The 20,878-nt window shown below is 37.4% G+C and overlaps 2 protein-coding genes across 4 annotated transcripts; one reads left to right on the top strand and one right to left on the bottom strand.

Moving 5' to 3' along the window:
- The first annotated feature begins 675 nt into the window (after positions 1–675).
- On the top strand, positions 676–1,705 carry LOC106091158 (uncharacterized). The gene is made up of 2 exons (XM_059366300.1): positions 676–1,471; positions 1,560–1,705. Exons 1-2 carry the CDS (start codon positions 676–678, stop codon positions 1,703–1,705), a joined length of 942 nt encoding a protein of 313 aa, XP_059222283.1.
- A 6,616-nt stretch (positions 1,706–8,321) lies between these two features.
- On the bottom strand, positions 8,322–13,593 carry LOC106091162 (nucleolar protein dao-5). 3 transcript variants are annotated; one of them, XM_013257600.2, is made up of 4 exons: positions 13,405–13,592; positions 11,655–13,235; positions 9,746–9,913; positions 8,322–8,835 (listed from the first exon to the last, which is right to left on the bottom strand). In XM_013257600.2, the coding sequence occupies exons 1-4, from the start codon at positions 13,501–13,503 to the stop codon at positions 8,683–8,685; spliced, it is 2,001 nt and encodes a 666-aa protein (XP_013113054.1). In that variant the 5' UTR covers positions 13,504–13,592; the 3' UTR covers positions 8,322–8,682. The 3 variants fall into 3 exon arrangements, with proteins under 3 accessions (XP_013113054.1, XP_013113052.1, XP_013113053.1); XM_013257598.2 differs by having other exon boundaries at positions 8,743–9,411; positions 9,806–9,913; positions 13,405–13,593; XM_013257599.2 differs by lacking the exon at positions 9,746–9,913 and having other exon boundaries at positions 8,743–9,411.
- Between the last annotated feature and the right edge of the window lie 7,285 nt (positions 13,594–20,878).

The following is a 20,878-nucleotide window of genomic DNA, read 5'->3' on the forward strand; positions in this document are numbered from 1 at the left end:
TACTCCTCCCGAGCCTTGTAGAAGAATTTCCATTCGCCGAGCATCAACATGGAATTCGAAGACTGCACAGCACAACAACAGCTTTGCATGCCATCACCGCATACATTTGCCGTGGCTTCAATCACCCCAGGCCATGTGATAGGACGATCCTCGAGACATAGGACCTATCGAAGGCCTGAAACGCTGCGTCACGAATTATCTGTGTAATCGCTAGTCATTTGTGGAATTTAGGAATAAGAAGTCTAAGCACCGTAAAGTGAAACAGGTAGTTCCCCAAGGTGGTGTGATATCTCCGGCACTGTTTAACCTCTACCTATCCTCCATTCCACCCCCTCCAGACGGCATAGAGATCGTATTGTGGTGTATCCACATTTATTATTCTCAATCGTTTAAATTATTTATTTTTTAACAAAGTAGGTTAAGTTTTCATTTTCCTTGTTAGTTTATATAACACTTTTGAGTTTTAAAAAATATGTTAAATTGAGTAGGCATTGGATTGTCATTTTCTCTTCATTGTACAGAAAAATTTGATTCATTCAAAAAAATATAAGTGACGTGTCAGGAAGCAAAATTAAAAATATTCATAAATTTGTTAATTGTCTGCGTTTTATTTCGTTTTGCACCCTTAACCACGTCAATTGGTGACCCCGAATACACGTTAAAGCATATAAGACAATGTTTCATTCGCCAACCGGAAACGCCAGCAGAGCCCTAGATAATCATTTTGAAGAAATCATTCCTGGAATGAATTCACCATTGGCTCATGGTAATATTTCGTCAAACTCTATAATGGATTACCCGCTACCAACAGGCCCAGTGGAGGTTTCAAGAGTTTCAGTGAAAATTTCACCATTCTGGCGCAACAGTCCAGCATTATGGTTCAAACAGGTCGAAAGCCAATTTATAACATCTGGAATAACATCCGATTCAACCAAATTTCATACAATTGTTGGTTCCATAGACGCAAGCGTTCTTTCGGAGGTAAGCAACCTTATTCTCAATCCACCAGAAACAAATATGTATGAAACGCTAAAGAAGAGTCTCCAAGACCGTTCCATGGATTCGGAAGAGAAGCGGTTGAAGCGTTTGTTGCGTGAAATGGAACTTGGCGATAAAAAGCCATCAACATTACTCCGTGAGATGATCTGTTTAGACTCTGGTGAGGTTTCGGATGAACTTTTAAAATCTCTCTGGATGCAACGACTTCCGAAGCAAACTCAAGCAATTTTATCGATAAGCAGTGAATCTTTAAGCAATTTGGCGGCTATGGCCGATAAGATTTCTGATACCGTGGAATCATGGGATGTTAGTGCTATATCCTCGAGAAACCCGACAGAGTCGACACAAATTCGGGATTTAACAGCCAAAATTGAAGAAATAACCAAGAAGATTGAGGCACTCACAAATCAATTAAGAAGGCGTTCAAAATCAAGAGGCAGGTCACAGAGAAAGTCACGTGATAAACCTTTTTGTTGGTATCATTATAAGTTTGGTGATCGTGCTACCAAATGTGCCCACCCTGCTCATTTGTGCCAAATTTTTCTCCGGAAAACTAAAAGGCTCCTCATCATCGGTGACGGATGAGGACTGCCAACAGATATGTCGCCTTTTTGTTCGTGATACAAACCTAAAATATGACTTTCTCATCGATACTGGTGCTGATGTATCTGTATCAACTGAAAAACGCCAAAATCCTAAGTCTTGAATTAATAGCAGCTAATGAGTCCCCTATTAAAACATTTGGTATAAAAACTCTTACCTTACCTGGAATTTTATCGTTGCCAGTGTTAACAGACCAATAATTGGCGCTGATTTTCTTAGCCATTTTGGGTTATTGGTTGATGTAAAGAACAATCGTCTGATAGATAATACGTCCAGATCAGAAAGTAAAGCGACGTTATTTTCTGGATCTTTAAATTCTGTAAAATCAATTTCAAAAAACTCAGAATTTTGAAAGCTTTTTCTAAAATTTCCTGAACTGACGCAAAGTGACAATCGTATTTCACCAGTGAAGCATTCTGTGAAGCATGTTATCCACACAGAAGGTCCAACGGTTCATGCAAAAGCACGAAGATTGTCCCCTGAGAAGCTCAAAATTGTAAAGCGTGAGTTTGATTTGATGCTGCAACAAGGTATATGTCGTCCTTCAAAAAGTTCCTGGGCAAGTCCGTTGCATTTAGTCCCGAAGTCAAATGGAGAGTGGCTTCCATGTGGCGACTACCGCCGTTTAAATGCTGTTACCACTCCCGACCGCTATCCTGTTCCTCACATACACGATTTTGGACAAATGTTGAGCGGTAAGCAAATATTTAGTAAAGTGGACCTTGTTAAAGCATATCATCAAATACCAGTTGAAGAATCTGACATTGCTAAGACTGCAATTATAACTCCATTTGGGTTATTTGAGTTTCCTCGAATGAGCTTTGGACTTTTTAATGCAGCTCAGTCTTTTCAGCGCTTCATACACGAGGTCATACAAGGTTTGGATTTCTGTTACGCCAATATAGATGATATCCTCATTGCGTCAAACAACAAAGAGGAGCACTTGGAACATCTCAGGAAATTATTTTCAAGATTTCGAGAATTTGGTGTTACTATTAATTATTCCAAGTCGGTGCTCGGAGTTGCAGAAGTCGAATTTTTAGGATATGTAGTCAATTCAGATGGTATCAAACCTCTCCCATCCCGCGTAGAAGCAATCAAAGGCTACAAGTTGCCAGAAACTAAAAAAGAGCTGCGAAGGTTTTTAGGAATGATAAATTTTTATAGACGATTTATTCCTAATGCAGCACTTCAACAGTCAAAACTTCATGCAATCTGTTCTGCAAATAAAAAGGGAACGAACGCAAAGATCAAATGGACAGAGGACTTACTTGAAGCTTTCAAGGAATGCAAGAACTCATTAGCTGATGCAGCTCTACTTGTTCATCCAAAACTCAATACTCCGAAATCTTTGTGGATTGATGCATCGGATACAGGAATGGGTGGAGTTTTACAACAGTTTATTAGCGGTGTGTGGAAACCCATAGCATTTTTCTCAAAGAAATTGAGCTCGTCTCAAATGAAATATAGTGCATATGACAGAGAACTTCTCGCAGCATACTCAGCACTGAAACACTTCCAATATTTTTTGGAAGGAATAGAGTTCTTTATTTGCACAGACCACAAACCCCTAATATATGCATTTAAACAGAAACCGGAGAAGGCATCCCCACGGCAACTGCGACACCTTGATTACATAGGGCAGCATACTGTCGACATAAGACATATTTCCGGAAAAGATCACACAGTTGCAGACGCATTATCTCGATTGGATGCAGTATCATTACCATCACCTTTGGATTACAACGAAGTGGCTCGTTCGCAAGAGTCCGACATAGAATTACAACAATTACTAAAAGTTAACACATCTCTTGTCTTGAAAAAAATGGTTGTCCCTGGCTCGAATGTTGAAGTTTATTGTTATGTATCAACAAAAGCAATACGACCATATATAACCAAACATTTTCGCAAGCCTCTTTTTGAATCACTACATGGCATATTTGGACCAAATGTTGTATATCCTGTCAAAAGGCAAAGGTTAATCGCCACGTCAAGAGTCCTCTTGGAAATTTTGAGTTACCAACGGAACGTTTTAAAAACATTAGCATCGATTTGGTTGGTCCGCTACCTCTATGTCAAAATTTTAAGTATGTTCTCACTTGTATTGACAGATTTACCCGATGGATCGAGGCTATACCATTGACAGACATAACAGCAACAACCGTTGCTTCAGCATTTCTGTCAGGCTGGGTTTCCCGATATAAAGTTCCGTCATCTATTACAACCGATCAGGGAAGACAATTTGAATCTGCCCTTTTTCGAGAATTTTCGCGGTTATTATTGATTATTGATTATTGATTTTTATTGCTAATGTAATTAAAATTAAAGCCGAACTTAATGATCCCTTTTGTTAGAATAACGATTCTAATCACATACTGTAATTATAAGATTTTAAATCTTGTTGTATGTGAAACCAAATAAATAAATAAATAAATAAATAAATAAATATTAGGAGTTAATGTTACCCATACAACACCTTACCATCCGCAAAGCAAAGGCCAAATTGAAAGATGGCATAGAACAATGAAGGCAGCTATCAAGTCATACAAGTTGCAGAATTGGGTAGAAATTCTTCCTGTAGTTATGATGGGTTTGCACTCGGCAATTATTAAAGATATTGGTTATTCTTCTGCTGAAATGGTTTTTGGTACCAACCTCGGATTTCCTGGTGAGATATTTGATAACGTCAACTCCTAATATTCAGACAATTGGATCGATGAATTTCATAATAATATGCAAAATATAAGACCAACTCCTGGAATAAGACATGGGAAGCATACAATTTTTGTACCCATGGATCTACTGAAATGCTCACATGTTTTTGTAAGAAATGATGCAGTTCGAAAACCTCTACAACCTCCCTACGAAGGCCCATTTCAAGTAATTTCGAGGAATAGTAAGATATTCAAAATTAGACGAGGCCAGGATGAAAAGGTTATATCCATCGACCGGCTCAAACCCGCCTATCTCTTAAATGAATCAGAATCAATTCAAGTTCAGGATACTTCAAGCAATTCACAAGGAACGTCAACAATGAAATTACGATCCGGAAAGAAAGTATCATTTGCTCCTGGAGTATAAATTTCGTTTTCACTAGGGAGGGGGTACTGTGGTGTATCCACATTTATTATTCTCAATCGTTTAAATTATTTATTTTTTAAGAAAGTATGTTAAGTTTTCATTTTCCTTGTTAGTTTATATAACACTTTTGAGTTTTAAAAAATATGTTAAATTGAGTAGGCATTGGATTGTCATTTTCTTTTCATTGTACAGAAAAATTTGACTCATTCGAAAAAATATAAGTGACGTGTCAGGAAGCAAAATTAAAAATATTCATAAATTTGTTAATTGTTTGCGTTTTATTTCGTTTTGCCCCCTTAACCACGTCAGTATCATATGCGGACGATTGTACGATCATGGCATCAGGCCCCCACCCATTGATGACATCTGCGATAGGTTGAACGTCTACCTCAACGAGCTTGCCTCATATTTCGCTGCAAGAAATCTGAAGATATCCGCCACCAAATCTTTAGCCACATTGTTCATTACAAATACGCGTGAGGTGAATACTGAGCTGACTGTGATGGTCGATATAGAAATGATTCCGACCATCAAGTGTCCCAAAATACTTGGCGTCACATTTGACAGCTCTTACACATTCTCCTCACATGCCACAGCAATCTGCAATAAAGTCAAAAGTAGAAGCAAGGTCCTCAAGTCACTTGCTGGCAGCACTTGGGGTGCAGACAAAGAAACAAAGCAATTTGCCGGTCTGTGGTAAGTTATGCAGCGGCAGTGTGGTCTCGTCAACTTTATGACACGCAGTGGAATAATATTGAGTGGAAAATATTCAGATCTATCAGAATGCCGCCCTCCGAACTGCGACGGGCTGTCTCCTCAGTTCTCATGTGGACCACCTCCATCAGGAGACGAAGATCCTACCAGTGCGAAGACATAACTACATGCTGTCTAAGCAATATCTTTTGGGCTGTTATCGCAGAAACCATCTTAATCATCATCTGGAGGACCTCTAGATCAAGCGGCATATCAAGCGGGTCTAAAAAACACGGTAGCAGATGCGGTAATTGGCTACCGGGTGAATGTAGTCCTTGAAGAACGACCACCCCCCATTGCACCCGAAGAAATCGAACTCCCCCGGCAAACCAGAGTGGTTCTGGCTCAATTACGTTCCGGCAGATGCAGCCGCCTCAATTCCCACAGAGCTAGGATTGATGCCGACGTGCAAGATGTATGTCCCGATTGTAACCAGGGACCGCACGAAACACGTCACCTGTTTAACTGCCCGGCCAGACCCACTCGACTCAGACCCAGATCCCTGTGGACGCACCCCATCTTAGTCGCAGCGTTCCTGGGTCTTGACACTCAACAGAATCAAGCAGACGAAAGATAGAACACAATAAACTGCTACAACAACAACAACAGTGTCTACGTTGTTAGAAGGCAAGATGAAGTTCAAGCTACAGACATTTGAATCAACACTCTTAGATGATTTACTTGAACAGGGAAGACTAAAAATTACAATTGGAAAATAACTCACAAGAAAAAATTTTTTCCGAAATACTGGAAAAAATCTATTTCCTTCCATTTAATCATAGAAAAACAATGCATAGGAATACGTCCCAATATTAGTAGATATTCGCCCTTATTCCTATTGTCAAAGGCGCAAATCGACAACAGTCGTAGACGAAGGCAAATTTCACATTTCGTGGTACTTTCTAACTAACTTATTCGCCTCGACAGTTTGGAATAGATATACAATAGCCCATAAAGTCTGCGTTCACCTGACAAACTTTTATGATTGGTTAAAGAACACAAAATAACATTATAAATCAAATCAACTCTTTTACATGTATTTTTTCTTCATATTCCTAACATTAAAAAACAAAACCAAAATTCTAAGTTTGGTTAAGCACTTTCACTCTAGAGCGATTTTAATATGATAACAATTAAAAATAAACACCACAAAGTATGCGTTCAGTAATTAAAAATAAACAAAAGATGTATTTAAACACAAAATAAAAACATATTAACACATTCCTAATATTTGGTAGGATAGCCACGTTGTTTTAAGACTGCACTTGGTCTTTTTGGCATGGAGTTTACCAACTTCTCTGTTTCCTCAGATGTTATTTTCGTCCATTCTGCCTGCATGACACTTCGTAACATCTCCTTGCTGGTTATAACGTGCTGACGAATTTTTTTCTCCAATAGATCCCAAAGATGCTTAATGGGGTTGAGATCTGGTGATTGGGGCGGTACTTTAAGCTGCTTTGGAGTGTTACATAGAAGCCAAAGCCTAACAACCTCCGATGTATGCTTTGGATCGTTATCTTGTTGGAACCAAAATGTCGTTGCTAGCCCTAGTTTAGGAGCACTTGGTTTCACATTTTTTTTTTCAAAATATTGAAATAACCCCATTTATCCATTTTGGACTCAATAAATTCTAATTGACCCACTCCACTAGCAGCCAGCTAGTGAAATGGGTCAATATAAGGCTTTCTTCGAGCAATTCTTCCATGAAATCCAGCTCTATGTAATATTTTTCTGGCAGTTTCGGCACAGATGCTTTTTTTAAACATTGTTTTAATTTTTTCAACAATTTTGGTTGATGTTATACGATGGTTGTTGCTTGCCATATTAATCACTTTGCGCTCTTCTCTAACGGATAATTTTTTTGGTCGCCCAGGCCGAGGCTTTGAAGTTATAATACCGGTTTCTTTGTAATTATTAAATACGTGCTGGACAGAAGAATACGTTCTTCCAACTGTACCACCAATATTTCTAAGGCTTTGTCCTTCTTTCCACGATTTAATAATTACTTTTCTTTCAGATATGCATATTTCCTTTCCTTTAGTTTCCATGTTTCCAAATTTATTTTTTTTAAAAAACACGTGTAACTATCACTTGTTATGGTAATGAACTGAAACTGATCAAAAATAAGAACAAGCATCATAAAAAGTAATGGTACTTTCGAAGTAAACAAAGTGAACGCAGACTTTTTGGTTGTCATTCTTTCTTCTTATGAGACAAAAACACCGTTAGGACAAATAAGCAAAAGCAAACTTGTATATTCGTTTTTGTTTTCTAATTTAAGAAATATAAAGAAACAACATATACAACAAAACTTAACTTTATTTATTTTTTTGTTGTTTTTTAATCCTTAAAAAAGAAATTGTCACATGAACGCAGACTTTATGGGCTATGTGTATATTGTAGCAAATAACTAAATAATATAAGAGTAAGCTCCATACCCTTTCGACAAACAGTTGTGATATAGTTTAGTATACAATTAACTTAGTTTTCGTCAAATTTAAAGTCGAGTTCGACTTTCGTTTATACTATTTCGTAAAATTTCCAAATTCGACACCATCGCTAACCGGAATAAGTGGGATTAAAATTAGAAGAAAGTTATTACAAAAACTTGACAATAATGTTTTTAAATGTGTATGTTATAAAAACAAAATGAATTGATAAATCGATTCGAATACCAAACATAGATCTAATGTGTAACCGGGAAGTCCGTAATATTTGACACATCAAACTACACTCTGTAGGTCACATTAAAATTTATCTTATTTAAATTTAATTCGACTAAATGCACTTTTTCGTAGACAATTTAAATGCATAATGGTTTAAATTTATTCAAAATCATATAATCAAATGATACCCCAAAAATTTAACAAAATGAAAACAAATAATTGGTTTATAAAATAGTTGTATTTTTCTTTATTAAAGCTAAATGTTATTGGTATAATATATTAAAATACATTTACAAATATATTTGATATAATGCTTAAAGTAATATAGTTCATCAATATTTTTGTATGTATGTATTTCATTGGAACTACAAGTAGTGGAGTATAAACTAAAAGCAACCAAAAGCATTACCACAAAGTGCTAAAGGTGTTTGTAAAATGTATGTTTAGACGAACATGTCTAGGAAAATTTACTTCAATTTTTTGTCAATATTTCAATTTAAAGGATAAAAAAGACTGCTGGCAAAGTCAGTCAAGTGTTTTAATGAAAAACTAACATAAAACATAACTATGTACTTCGACATTACTCAAATTTTATGGAATTTACACCCATGTCAATTTGTCCCCCACGGTAACTGCCGCGCTTCTTTTTTGTTTTCTCATGTTTAAATGATTTGCCACGCGTAAACTTCAAATCTCGATTGGCTTTATCGCCCCAAGAACCGGCAGCATTTCTCTGTAAAAAATTTAAGGGTTTTCAAAATTCTTGCCCTAACAAAACTCAAGATACTACAAAAATGCAAGTTTATGAAATGTCGCTCAACGTAACGGATATTTAAATGTATGTGGAAGGGCATACCAGGCGGAAGGGGAAATTAAAAAAAAGCTTAACCATAATTTAAGTGTACGGGTTTTAATCATCGAAAGTGATCTTTTTATTTTGCGACGCTGAACTGTCAAATGATTTGTTAAAGGGTTTGTTGGAGCCACCAAATCCACCGCGACCTCCACCACGTCCACCTCCACGACCACCGCCACTTCTGTCGCCAAAACCGCCTCGGCCTCCACCTCTACCGCCCCTGTCGCCGAAACCACCACGACCACCACCGCGTCCACCTTTATCACCAAATCCTCCGCGACCTCCTTTATCGCCGTAACCACCGCGGCCACCACCGCCTCTGCCACCACCGCCTCTGCCGCCACCTCCTCCGCGTCCTCCTTTCCCGTTTTCAAATCCACCAAAGGATTTACGATCACCAAATTTTTTGAAACCACCATTAGCTTTGCCACCACTGCCATGTTCTTCATCATCCTGTAACATTTTGAAATGGACATGAAATAGTAGAAGGAAAACACACATTAGCAATAAAAAAATAAAAGGAAATTTTTTAACATTCACTATTCGTAGCCTTAAAGGAAGTGCCTCAAATCTGTTGGAATGGTTTTTAAATTCTCAAATATGTATGCTGCTAATTTGTGTCGTCTTCCTTCTTCTTTTCTATAAATTGCTGAATAGATTTGACAAGTTCCAGGATAGACTTTATTTACTTTCTTCCCACATATAGCGTACATTTCATAAATCTTGCATTTCATATGGGGTCCTAATGGGACTCTTAATTCATACATTCAATATTTGAGGCACTTACCTTGGCTTCGAAAGACATATCTTTTACTCTTTCATCTATTTCTACTTCTTCCTCACGCACCCTTCTAAATGGAGCATTTTTCTTTGTACCATCCGATTGTGGCGTGTTGTTTTTCTGCTTGCTTATATTAAGTTTGCCATTAGCCGGGGTCGAAGCAAACCCTTTTAACTACACGAATTTGTGTTGAATTCGATGCCAAGCAAGATTTTTTTACATTAAAGAGAAAGAGAGTATATTAAGTAACAACCAACTTCATAATACTTCAGTTTGTGGACGAAACGGGGTACTTTTGTCTAATACTATACTTAGTGTTGCCAATAGAATCTTTGCTAGTCCACCACTCCCCCATACATTATTAAAAAAATAATAAATTAATCAATTGAAGCATTGATTTTTTTATGTGGATTAAAAAAAAAACAATATATGCTTAATTTTTAAATGTAGCTAATGTTATATATTCTTTTCCATAGACGATATTTGTCATTTTATTCCATTAAATGACCTATGTTATTGAACTCAATATCTGCAAAATAAATTGGAAGTTATTCTAAAAGAACAGGATCCAAAATGACAAGTACATCCAAAATGACAAGTTTGTTTCTTAGAAATTATATAGAAAAGAATTAAATATACCAAGTTTGAGCGCTTTCGTGGAATATAGGTTAGGGGGAGTTATAAATGAATTGCATTTATTGTAGTTTCAAAGCGATATATTCTTGGCTGAGTACTGTGTGTTCCAAACACTTTTTTGACTACTTCAGTGGGTTAAAAGGGTTTTCGCCACACACTTGCAGTCGGTTTTCCTCTTATAGTTTCTATGGTAACTTTGTTCTATTCCGACTTTACGTTGCGTTTTTCATACTAGTTTCCAAGAATCTTATTTATTGTAAAACATTGAAAATACAATACCACACAACAAAAAAAGACAATAAAATTCGCTAAAATGATTTAGAATAAAATGTTGCATTTTGTGCTAAAATCACAATATTTAGTGCAGTTTTAGGAGTACATCCACATCCCCTAAAACTAATCCTTTTCTACTTCTTTCGAAGCAAAAATTGTTCTGGGTACATTTATATATGGTTTAAGTATCCGTACATCTAATTTGGTAGATCTATTTCATGTAATCTTAAGTTCTGGAGTCCAGCCGCCCCGAAATTTATCAGATTTACTGAAATTCGTCTATGGGTCAAAGAGTAAAGTTCTGCAATTGTTTTAATATAAACCGGTATAGATACCATGGATATATGAACTAGTTGAATTGTGGATGGGTGTGCAAGTTTTTTTTTGTTTGTTTCGCATAATAACTCGCGACAAATAGCGTAAAAGCTACCTGGCAATTGCCTATATAATTTTTAGATTTTCCCATGATCATTCCATTAAGCCTTTAAATAACCAATGACCTTCCGGATTCCGCTACAATCGGTCCTATCGGAACTACTTTTTTTACATACAGGAGATAGACGAGTATCGCTACTCCATATGTAAATATGTGGCTACTAAAAGGTACATCAATAACAACAAAGCTCTCACATATGCTATGATTCCAATGCAAATTTACCCATAAACATTCCATTAAGGAACATAGGCAAACATCACACATATCAATGAGTGATGTCCTATTCAAGTTTAAGCTCAATGATACGGGATCTCCTTTTGATAGCCGAGCCCGTATGACGTACCGCAGTGCGACACCTCTTTAGGGAGATGGCTTTTTTTTCAATATGATACCACAAGCGATTAAATTGTGCTACTGTGAGAGCAGGAAGTCATATGAATTGTGTTCTTCTTTCGATGAAAAAATATCAATTTCTAAGAATAATGTGATTAAGCAGGTTTCATCGATGGCAACACCTTAACCAATTACAGTGGGAATAAAATAAAAATGGAAAATAACATTCATACTTACATTACTTTGTCCAGCTTTGACAAAATTGCTATACTTCTTTTCTGCTTTGCCATTTGTTTCACTAAATGTTCTCTTCTTTCCTGGTTTTGGTAAAGGCATAGCTACTGGATTCTCTTCTTCGGGCTCTTCTTCGCTAGAGCTGTCGTCGTCGCTATCTTCTGCTTTCTTGACTGGAGTAGTGGCAGCTTTTTTAGCAACAGTTTTTTTAGGAGCCTCGTCTTCGTCAGAAGAGCTACTATCTTCTGATGATGCATTGGCAGCAGCATGTACTGGTGTCGCCTTTACAAAATTGGGTTTTTTAGCCGGTGGTTCATCATCCGAACTGTCCGAAGATTCTGAACTGGATTGCGCTTTTTTTGTAACAGGTTTGGCAATTGCAGCTTTGGCTTTTGGTGCCGGCTTTTTATTCGCTTCATCCGAGGAATCTTCTTCAGAACTTGAAGCTGCAGTTTTCTTTGCTTTTGCATGTTTGGCAGCTATTGCTAGTTTCTTTGCGGCTGGTGGCTCTTTTTCAGATGACGAATCTTCAGAACTGGATTCGGCTTTCTTTTTAGCAGCAACCGGCGTTTTGTTAACAAAAGGTTTTACAGCGGGTTTTTCATCCTCTTCGCTGGATGAATCTTCACTACTAGATTCTTTCTTGGCCGGCATAGGTTTCTTGATAACTGGTGTACCTTTGGGCTTTACGTCGTCCTCATCATCCGAGCTGTCTTCGCTACTGCTAGATTTTTTTTTCTTAGGTGCAGTTTTAGCAACCACAGTTTTTGCTGCAGGTTTCTCATCGTCACTGCTATCAGAAGAATCATCTGAAGATTCCGCTTTTTTAGGAGCGGGTTTGGCAGGTGTGGCCTTAACAGTTGGTTTGGGTTTAGGTATTTCATCCTCGCTTTCATCTGAGGAGTCATCTGAAGTATCTGCTTTTTTGGGTGCAGGTTTTGTTTGTGCAGCCTTTGGTGCTGGCTTCTGTTCTTTACTATCATCTGAAGAATCGTTTGATGAATCAGCCTTTTTAATAGCAGTTTTGGCTGGAGTTGGTTTAGCTACGGACTTGGCTACTTGTTTTTCTTCTTCGCTGCTATCTTCTGAGGAATCATCCGATGAATCAGCCTTTTTGGGTGTTGGTTTTGCTGGAGTGGGCTTAGTAGTAGTCTTGACGGAAGTTTTTTTATCCTCGCTACTATCTTCCGACGAAGATGAGGAAGATTCTGCTTTCTTAGCAGTTGGCTTAGCGGCTGACTTTACAGCAGGCTTTTCATCCTCACTGTCGTCTGAAGAATCATCTGAAGACTCTTGTTTCTTTGCCACACCATTAACTTTAGGAGCAACGACAGCAGGTTGTTTTTCATCTTCACTACTATCTTCGGATGAATCGTCTGAACTGGATTGAGCCTTTTTGGTTAGCGGTTTGTTGTTAGCAACAACAGCAGTTGCTTTTTTGGTGGTCTCTTCCTCCTCGGAATCATCACTACTGTCATCGGAAGATTCATTGGCCTTTTTCACATCTGGTAGCCTATTTTTACTATGCTGCTGATAGTATTTCAGAATGTCTTCCAATTTCGGTGAACCTTTACCAACATATGCCTACGAAAAAATATAATGGAAACAAGGAAAACTAGAATGAACAACTGAAAAAAAAACAAAACTTTTTTCTCTATACTATACAGGTTCTACACATTAACCCGTGCGTCTTCCAAACCATGCGTGCGGCATCAAGCACATTTTTTATCTTTAGCCTATTGGGTGTACTTACCGCTTTTGTCTTGTGTTGGAAAACTTGAGCTAAACTTTTGTCTTTCACAAGTAGATACTCGTGTACTATTGCATCAATGATTTGGCTATTCACTGCCATTTTGAAAAGATATAACTTTTAAGTCTTAACTCAATTTTGGATGCGGAAAAACACGTGTGTTGTAGGGATCTAAAAGTCGACTTTCGACTAATCGATTTATCGACTTTTTGTGCAAAAAGTCGAAGTCGGCTTTTACTGATTAAAAAAGTCGAATTATCGACTTTAGACTGGTACTTTATTTGCTTTTCGTTCCAATTTTCGCGAGTTACTTTTTTAAGATAATAGATTATAAAGCAAAAACACTAGCCGATTTCATTCATTCTCTCATTACTTATGCTAGAATTTTAATAAAAATTATCATTGTTATTTGTAAAGGGTTTCAAAAATGTAACTACGAAAAAAATGGGTTTTCAACAGTGAAAAATTAACATAATACCAGCCATTTGAAGTCAACAAAATCAAAAATTCATAGATTTAACCACCTGGGTGAAGTTACCAACGATAACTCGCAAGATATGAGTAATGCAGGGTGACACTAACACAAAAAATTCAGCATGCGGAAATTATAAATCGTTTTTAGCTACAGTCGCCAGAATATTATGTTGTGAACAAACTTATTCCATTCTGGAGGACATAAATCGACCTCTTTCAAATAAGTGCGTATACCAAATTAAAGGGGAGACCAATACCTATGATTTGGTATACAACTCATACCCCAGAACTGTTTTTCGTAGAACAAACTTTCCAGATTTCTGTTTAGAAACTGGAAGGCAAGAGACCATAAATTGACTTTGTTCAGAAAAGTGCGTACACCAAATTAAAGGGGAGATCAGTACCTTTAATACGGTATATCACACGTATTCCAAAACTGTTTCTCGTAGAATATATCTTGAAGTTTTCTGTTTCGAAACTGGAGGGCAGGACACAAAATTCAGTCTGGAGACCATAAATGGAATTCGTTCAAAAAAGTTCGCATATCAAATTAAAGGGGAGATCAGTATTTTTAATATGGTATACCGCACATATCTCAGAACTGTTTTTCGTAGAACAATCCTTCCAGTTTTCTATTCTGAAACTGGAGGGCAGGACACTAAATACAGTGTGGAGCCCATAAATAGACTTCGTAACTGAACTGTTTTTCGTAGAACAAACATTCAAGTTTCTGTTTCGAAACTGGAGGGCAGGACACAAAATTCAGTCTGTAGGCCATAAATGGAATTCGTTCAAAAAAGTGCGTATACCAGAATTGTTTTCCTATAACAATTTTTTCGGATTTTTATATATAAACTGGAAGGCAGCACAGATACGATTGATGGGAACATTGATGATAACTATACAAAGTGACATAATATTTTCAATCCCATGGCAGCCGGTTGTACGTACCGGATTGACCCGATGAAGCCCTTCATCGGCAAGGGCTGCCTCCTCAGTGTACAACACATTGCTACAAAACATAATATTTTAAACAAATACCTACTTTAAGCCCAATACGCAGCTCTAGTCAAATTTTCGCTAGCAAACACATGGTGACAAAAAACGACACATTTGTTTGATCAATCTGACACACTTGTTGGATGCATTTATCACAAGTAAAACTCCGTGTACACTGCTCATTAAGTCTTGATTTAAGTCTCTCGTCAGCTGATTTAATAAAAGGAAAATAGATGATCGGTGAATAAATCAAAAATTTAAAGAGCTGTATAAGCGGGGTTTAAGCGATTTTTTGTATAAATAACATTATTATGTGGTGTAAATAACGTGAAAATATTGGATATTTATTCAATGAAGTCGAAATAAATATTCAATGCGTACCCGTCGTTTCTCATTCCAAACTGAAATATCGGAAATATTGACGGAAGACCACAATATAAGGCTGGTAACACCTTGAATTTAGCGTATCACATGTGTCTGGGACACGCTTTTCCCCTAAAAAAATTTCCAGATTCCGCTCTAGAAACTGGATGTCAGTAAACTAATTTCAGCCTGGAGGCCAAGAATTGACTTCGTACACAAAAGTTTCGACTGAACGTGAAGGAAGGGTCCAACACCTATAATTTGATGTCTCACATGTTTCCGTGACACGCTATGCCCCGAACAAAGTTTCCAGATTTTTCTTTAGAAAATGGTGGTCAGTAAACCCCTCTTTTATGTTTCGTCGAGACTTTTGTGTAAAAAGTCGATACCTGGACTCCAGGCTGAAATTAGAGATCTCCAGTTTCTAAAGAGGAATCTGTAATGTTTGTTCGGGACACAGCCTGCCCGGACACATGTCATGTTTTTCATGTTCTGTCGAGACTTTTGCGTACATAGTCCATTCCTGTACGGCAATTCTGTAACTTATAACGAACATCGTTTAGTTAAATATGTCGACAAAAAATCGTTTGCACTAACGATTACATTAAACCCCGTTTAGACAGCTCTTTAAATCCGGAATAGGTGGCTCGATCATCTGTTGTCCCTTTATGAAATCAGCTGACGAGGGCCTTAAATCCGGATTTAATGAGCCGTGTAAATTGGGTTTTATTCTCTAATTCGTCGTTAAGCTGGTTATGCATCTCTTGCGAAATTTTTGGTTTTAGCCAAGACATTCATGTCGCCACTGAAAAATAGTTGTGTAAAATACAAGATGGCGACAAACATCGATTTATAATTGGGGCGAATTTTAATCATTTGTCGTGAACCTAAGGGACCCTTGCCATCAAAGTGAGGAGTCGGACTGGCGGGCGCTGGTTGCTGGCAGTCGAGCACCGGCTTTTGACTCAGTTTGTGGGGAGCGGTTCTTTTGCCATTCCAATCCTCTGACAAGTGACAAAAAAATATAATAAATCAAGCAGCGATTGATGAAACCAGAAAACACAAAAGACAGTCGACAAAACAGCGGTGGGGAGCGGTTGTTTTGCCATTCCAATCCTCTGACAAGTGACAAAAAAATATAATAAATCAACCAGCTATTGATGAAACCAGAAAACACAATAGACAATCGACAAAACACCTATACCAACAAACTTGTAGACATCAAAACTACCCTTAAACATTTCAGGTCAAGGGGCGCCATGAAGAAGCAGCACAACAAAAAACGCCTAAAAAGAAACAAAAAATACTTTCTAGACAAAAACTAACTGCGACAACTACACTTGCACTAAACAATACTTACCAAAGAATTAACGGACTGACGGACAGACGAGAATCCGAATGGACTTTATTGACCGCAAAGGCAGCCACCTAGGCCGCATTCTACACTGGCAGCCCATTAACATTCATACGAAGCTGACGAAGCGACGCCAACCATTTGAAAAGTGGGGAAATTCTAAAATTTAATAATTATTTTTTTTTAATACAATTTTTTTTTTTTAATTTTTAAAGTTTTTTGTCTGTTAGCGCGAGATCATTAAATTTTACAATTTTTGTTTATTTCTCTTTCGAGACGAGCTCAATGATAGGAGATGCAAATGGAAAGCCAAAGATAGCAACACACACCAACCACTATGGGAAGCGTTTTGTCTTTGGATAGAAGACTTTTCAACCATATTAGGTGTGATGGCTTCAAGGGCCATGCGTTGGTACATACAAAATAAAAATTTGTTTTTTTTTTGTTTATTTCTCTTTCGAGACGAGATCAATGATCGAAGATGCAAATGGAAAGCCAAAGACAGCAACACACACCAACCACTATAGGACGCGATTCGTCTTTGGTTAGAAGACTTTTCAACCATATTAGGTGTTATGGCTTCAAGGGTCGTGCGTTGGTATGTTGTATTTGAATCGAATTAATTGCGAAAACGCATCTATGATACAATTACTACATTACCCAGCTCGACAACCCTGCTTATTAGCTGTACTTTTTCCAATGCATTTATTTTAGTGTAATGGCAGACATTCTGTCTGTGGTAAATTACACTTTCTTCCATACCACACATGATTTTAGTTCATCTGTTGGAAGTTGTATAAAGGGCTTCAAACGCTAAGACAACGGCAATGGCTCTCGCTGTTGCTTCGTGTTTTTTTTCGAATTTTTTTTATAAAAAAGGATAGTTAAGGATTTCATTTCCAAAGTTTAACTTTTTTCTTGTAATTGTTTGAAAGTTATTAGACCCAATTAAGATTTAATTTTTTTAAAATTCTAATTTTAAGTTTTGTTTTTTTATACCCTCCACCATAGGATGGGGTATACTAATTTCGTCATTCTGTTTGTAACTACTCGAACTATTCGTCTGAGACCCCATAAAGTATATATATTCTTGATCGTCGCAACATTTTATGTCGATCTAGTCATGTCCGTCCGTCCGTCTGTCTGTCGAAAGCACGCTAACTTCCGAAGGAGTAAAGCTAGCCGCTTGAAATTTTGCGCAAATACTTCTTGTTAGTGTAGGTCGGTTGGTATTGTAAATGGCCCTATCGGTCCATGTATTGATATAGCTGCCATATATACGGATCTTGGGTCTTGACTTCTTGAGCCTCTAGAGGGCGCAATCCTTATCCGATTGGAACGAAATTTAGCACAACATATTTTTTGTTATGATATCCAACAACTGTGCCAAGTATGATTCAAATCGGTCTATAATCTGATACAGCTGTCATATAAACCGATCTTTGGTCTTGACTTCTTGAGCCTCTAGAGGGCGCAATTCTTATCAGATTTGAATGAATTTTTGCACGTAATATTTTGTTATGATATCCAACAACTGTGCCAAGTATGGTTCAAATCGGTTCATAACCTGATATAGCTGTCATATAAACAGATCTGGGGACTTGACTTCTTGAGCTCCCAGAGGGCGCAATTCCTATCGGATTTGGCTGAAATTTTGCATGACGTATTTTATTCTTACTTTCAACAACTATGTCAAATAAGGTTCAAATCGGTTCATAACCTGATATAGCTGCCGTATAAACCGATCTGGGATCTTGACTTCTTGACAACAAACTTGTAGACATCAAAACTACCCTTAAACATTTCAGGTCAAGGGGCGCCATGAAGAAGCAGCACAACAAAAAACGCCTAAAAAGAAACAAAAAATACTTTCTAGACAAAAACTAACTGCGACAACTACACTTGCACTAAACAATACTTACCAAAGAATTAACGGACTGACGGACAGACGAGAATCCGAATGGACTTTATTGACCGCAAAGGCAGCCACCTAGGCCGCATTCTACACTGGCAGCCCATTAACATTCATACGAAGCTGACGAAGCGACGCCAACCATTTGAAAAGTGGGGAAATTCTAAAATTTAATAATTATTTTTTTTTAATACAATTTTTTTTTTTTAATTTTTAAAGTTTTTTGTCTGTTAGCGCGAGATCATTAAATTTTACAATTTTTGTTTATTTCTCTTTCGAGACGAGCTCAATGATAGGAGATGCAAATGGAAAGCCAAAGATAGCAACACACACCAACCACTATGGGAAGCGTTTTGTCTTTGGATAGAAGACTTTTCAACCATATTAGGTGTGATGGCTTCAAGGGCCATGCGTTGGTACATACAAAATAAAAATTTGTTTTTTTTTGTTTATTTCTCTTTCGAGACGAGATCAATGATCGAAGATGCAAATGGAAAGCCAAAGACAGCAACACACACCAACCACTATAGGACGCGATTCGTCTTTGGTTAGAAGACTTTTCAACCATATTAGGTGTTATGGCTTCAAGGGTCGTGCGTTGGTATGTTGTATTTGAATCGAATTAATTGCGAAAACGCATCTATGATACAATTACTACATTACCCAGCTCGACAACCCTGCTTATTAGCTGTACTTTTTCCAATGCATTTATTTTAGTGTAATGGCAGACATTCTGTCTGTGGTAAATTACACTTTCTTCCATACCACACATGATTTTAGTTCATCTGTTGGAAGTTGTATAAAGGGCTTCAAACGCTAAGACAACGGCAATGGCTCTCGCTGTTGCTTCGTGTTTTTTTCGAATTTTTTTTATAAAAAAGGATAGTTAAGGATTTCATTTCCAAAGTTTAACTTTTTTCTTGTAATTGTTTGAAAGTTATTAGACCCAATTAAGATTTAATTTTTTTAAAATTCTAATTTTAAGTTTTGTTTTTTTATACCCTCCACCATAGGATGGGGTATACTAATTTCGTCATTCTGTTTGTAACTACTCGAACTATTCGTCTGAGACCCCATAAAGTATATATATTCTTGATCGTCGCAACATTTTATGTCGATCTAGTCATGTCCGTCCGTCCGTCTGTCTGTCGAAAGCACGCTAACTTCCGAAGGAGTAAAGCTAGCCGCTTGAAATTTTGCGCAAATACTTCTTGTTAGTGTAGGTCGGTTGGTATTGTAAATGGCCCTATCGGTCCATGTATTGATATAGCTGCCATATATACGGATCTTGGGTCTTGACTTCTTGAGCCTCTAGAGGGCGCAATCCTTATCCGATTGGAACGAAATTTAGCACAACATATTTTTTGTTATGATATCCAACAACTGTGCCAAGTATGATTCAAATCGGTCTATAATCTGATACAGCTGTCATATAAACCGATCTTTGGTCTTGACTTCTTGAGCCTCTAGAGGGCGCAATTCTTATCAGATTTGAATGAATTTTTGCACGTAATATTTTGTTATGATATCCAACAACTGTGCCAAGTATGGTTCAAATCGGTTCATAACCTGATATAGCTGTCATATAAACAGATCTGGGGACTTGACTTCTTGAGCTCCCAGAGGGCGCAATTCCTATCGGATTTGGCTGAAATTTTGCATGACGTATTTTATTCTTACTTTCAACAACTATGTCAAATAAGGTTCAAATCGGTTCATAACCTGATATAGCTGCCGTATAAACCGATCTGGGATCTTGACTTCTTGGGGCTCTAGAGGTCGCAATTATTATCCCATTTGTCTGAAATTTTGTACGACTGATTCTTTCATAACCATCAACATACATGTTTATTATGGTCTGAATAGGTGTATAGCCCGATACAGCTTCCATATAAATCGATCTCGATCTCTCTATTTTACTCCTTGAGCCCCCAAAGAGCGCAATTCTTATTCGAAATGGCTGACATTTTACACAGGTCTCCAACATATAATTTAATTGTGGTCCAAACCGGACTATATCTTGATATCGCTCTAATAGCAGAGCAAATCTTTTCTTATATCCTTTTTTGCCTAAGAAGAGATGCCGGGAAAAGAACTCGACAAATGCGATGGTGGAGGAATATAAGATTCCGCCCGGCCGAACTTAGCACGCTTTTACTTGTTTATCTTAACACTATTAATGTTGTAAAACTTTTTCCAATTTAATAAAAACGTGAATTTGTAATATGAATTGTCATTGAAAATACTTGCCTTATTGAGTGATGGAAGGCTAAATCAACAGAATATGGGGTAAGTGACTAGACAGAGGCGGAGCGGCAACAGGTGATGGATCACAGGGTACCCTTAAACATTTCAGGACAAGGGGTGCCATGGTT

The sequence above is a fragment of the Stomoxys calcitrans genome, chromosome 1 (genome assembly GCF_963082655.1).
Source record: "Stomoxys calcitrans chromosome 1, idStoCalc2.1, whole genome shotgun sequence".
NCBI classification, from domain to species: domain Eukaryota; kingdom Metazoa; phylum Arthropoda; class Insecta; order Diptera; family Muscidae; genus Stomoxys; species Stomoxys calcitrans.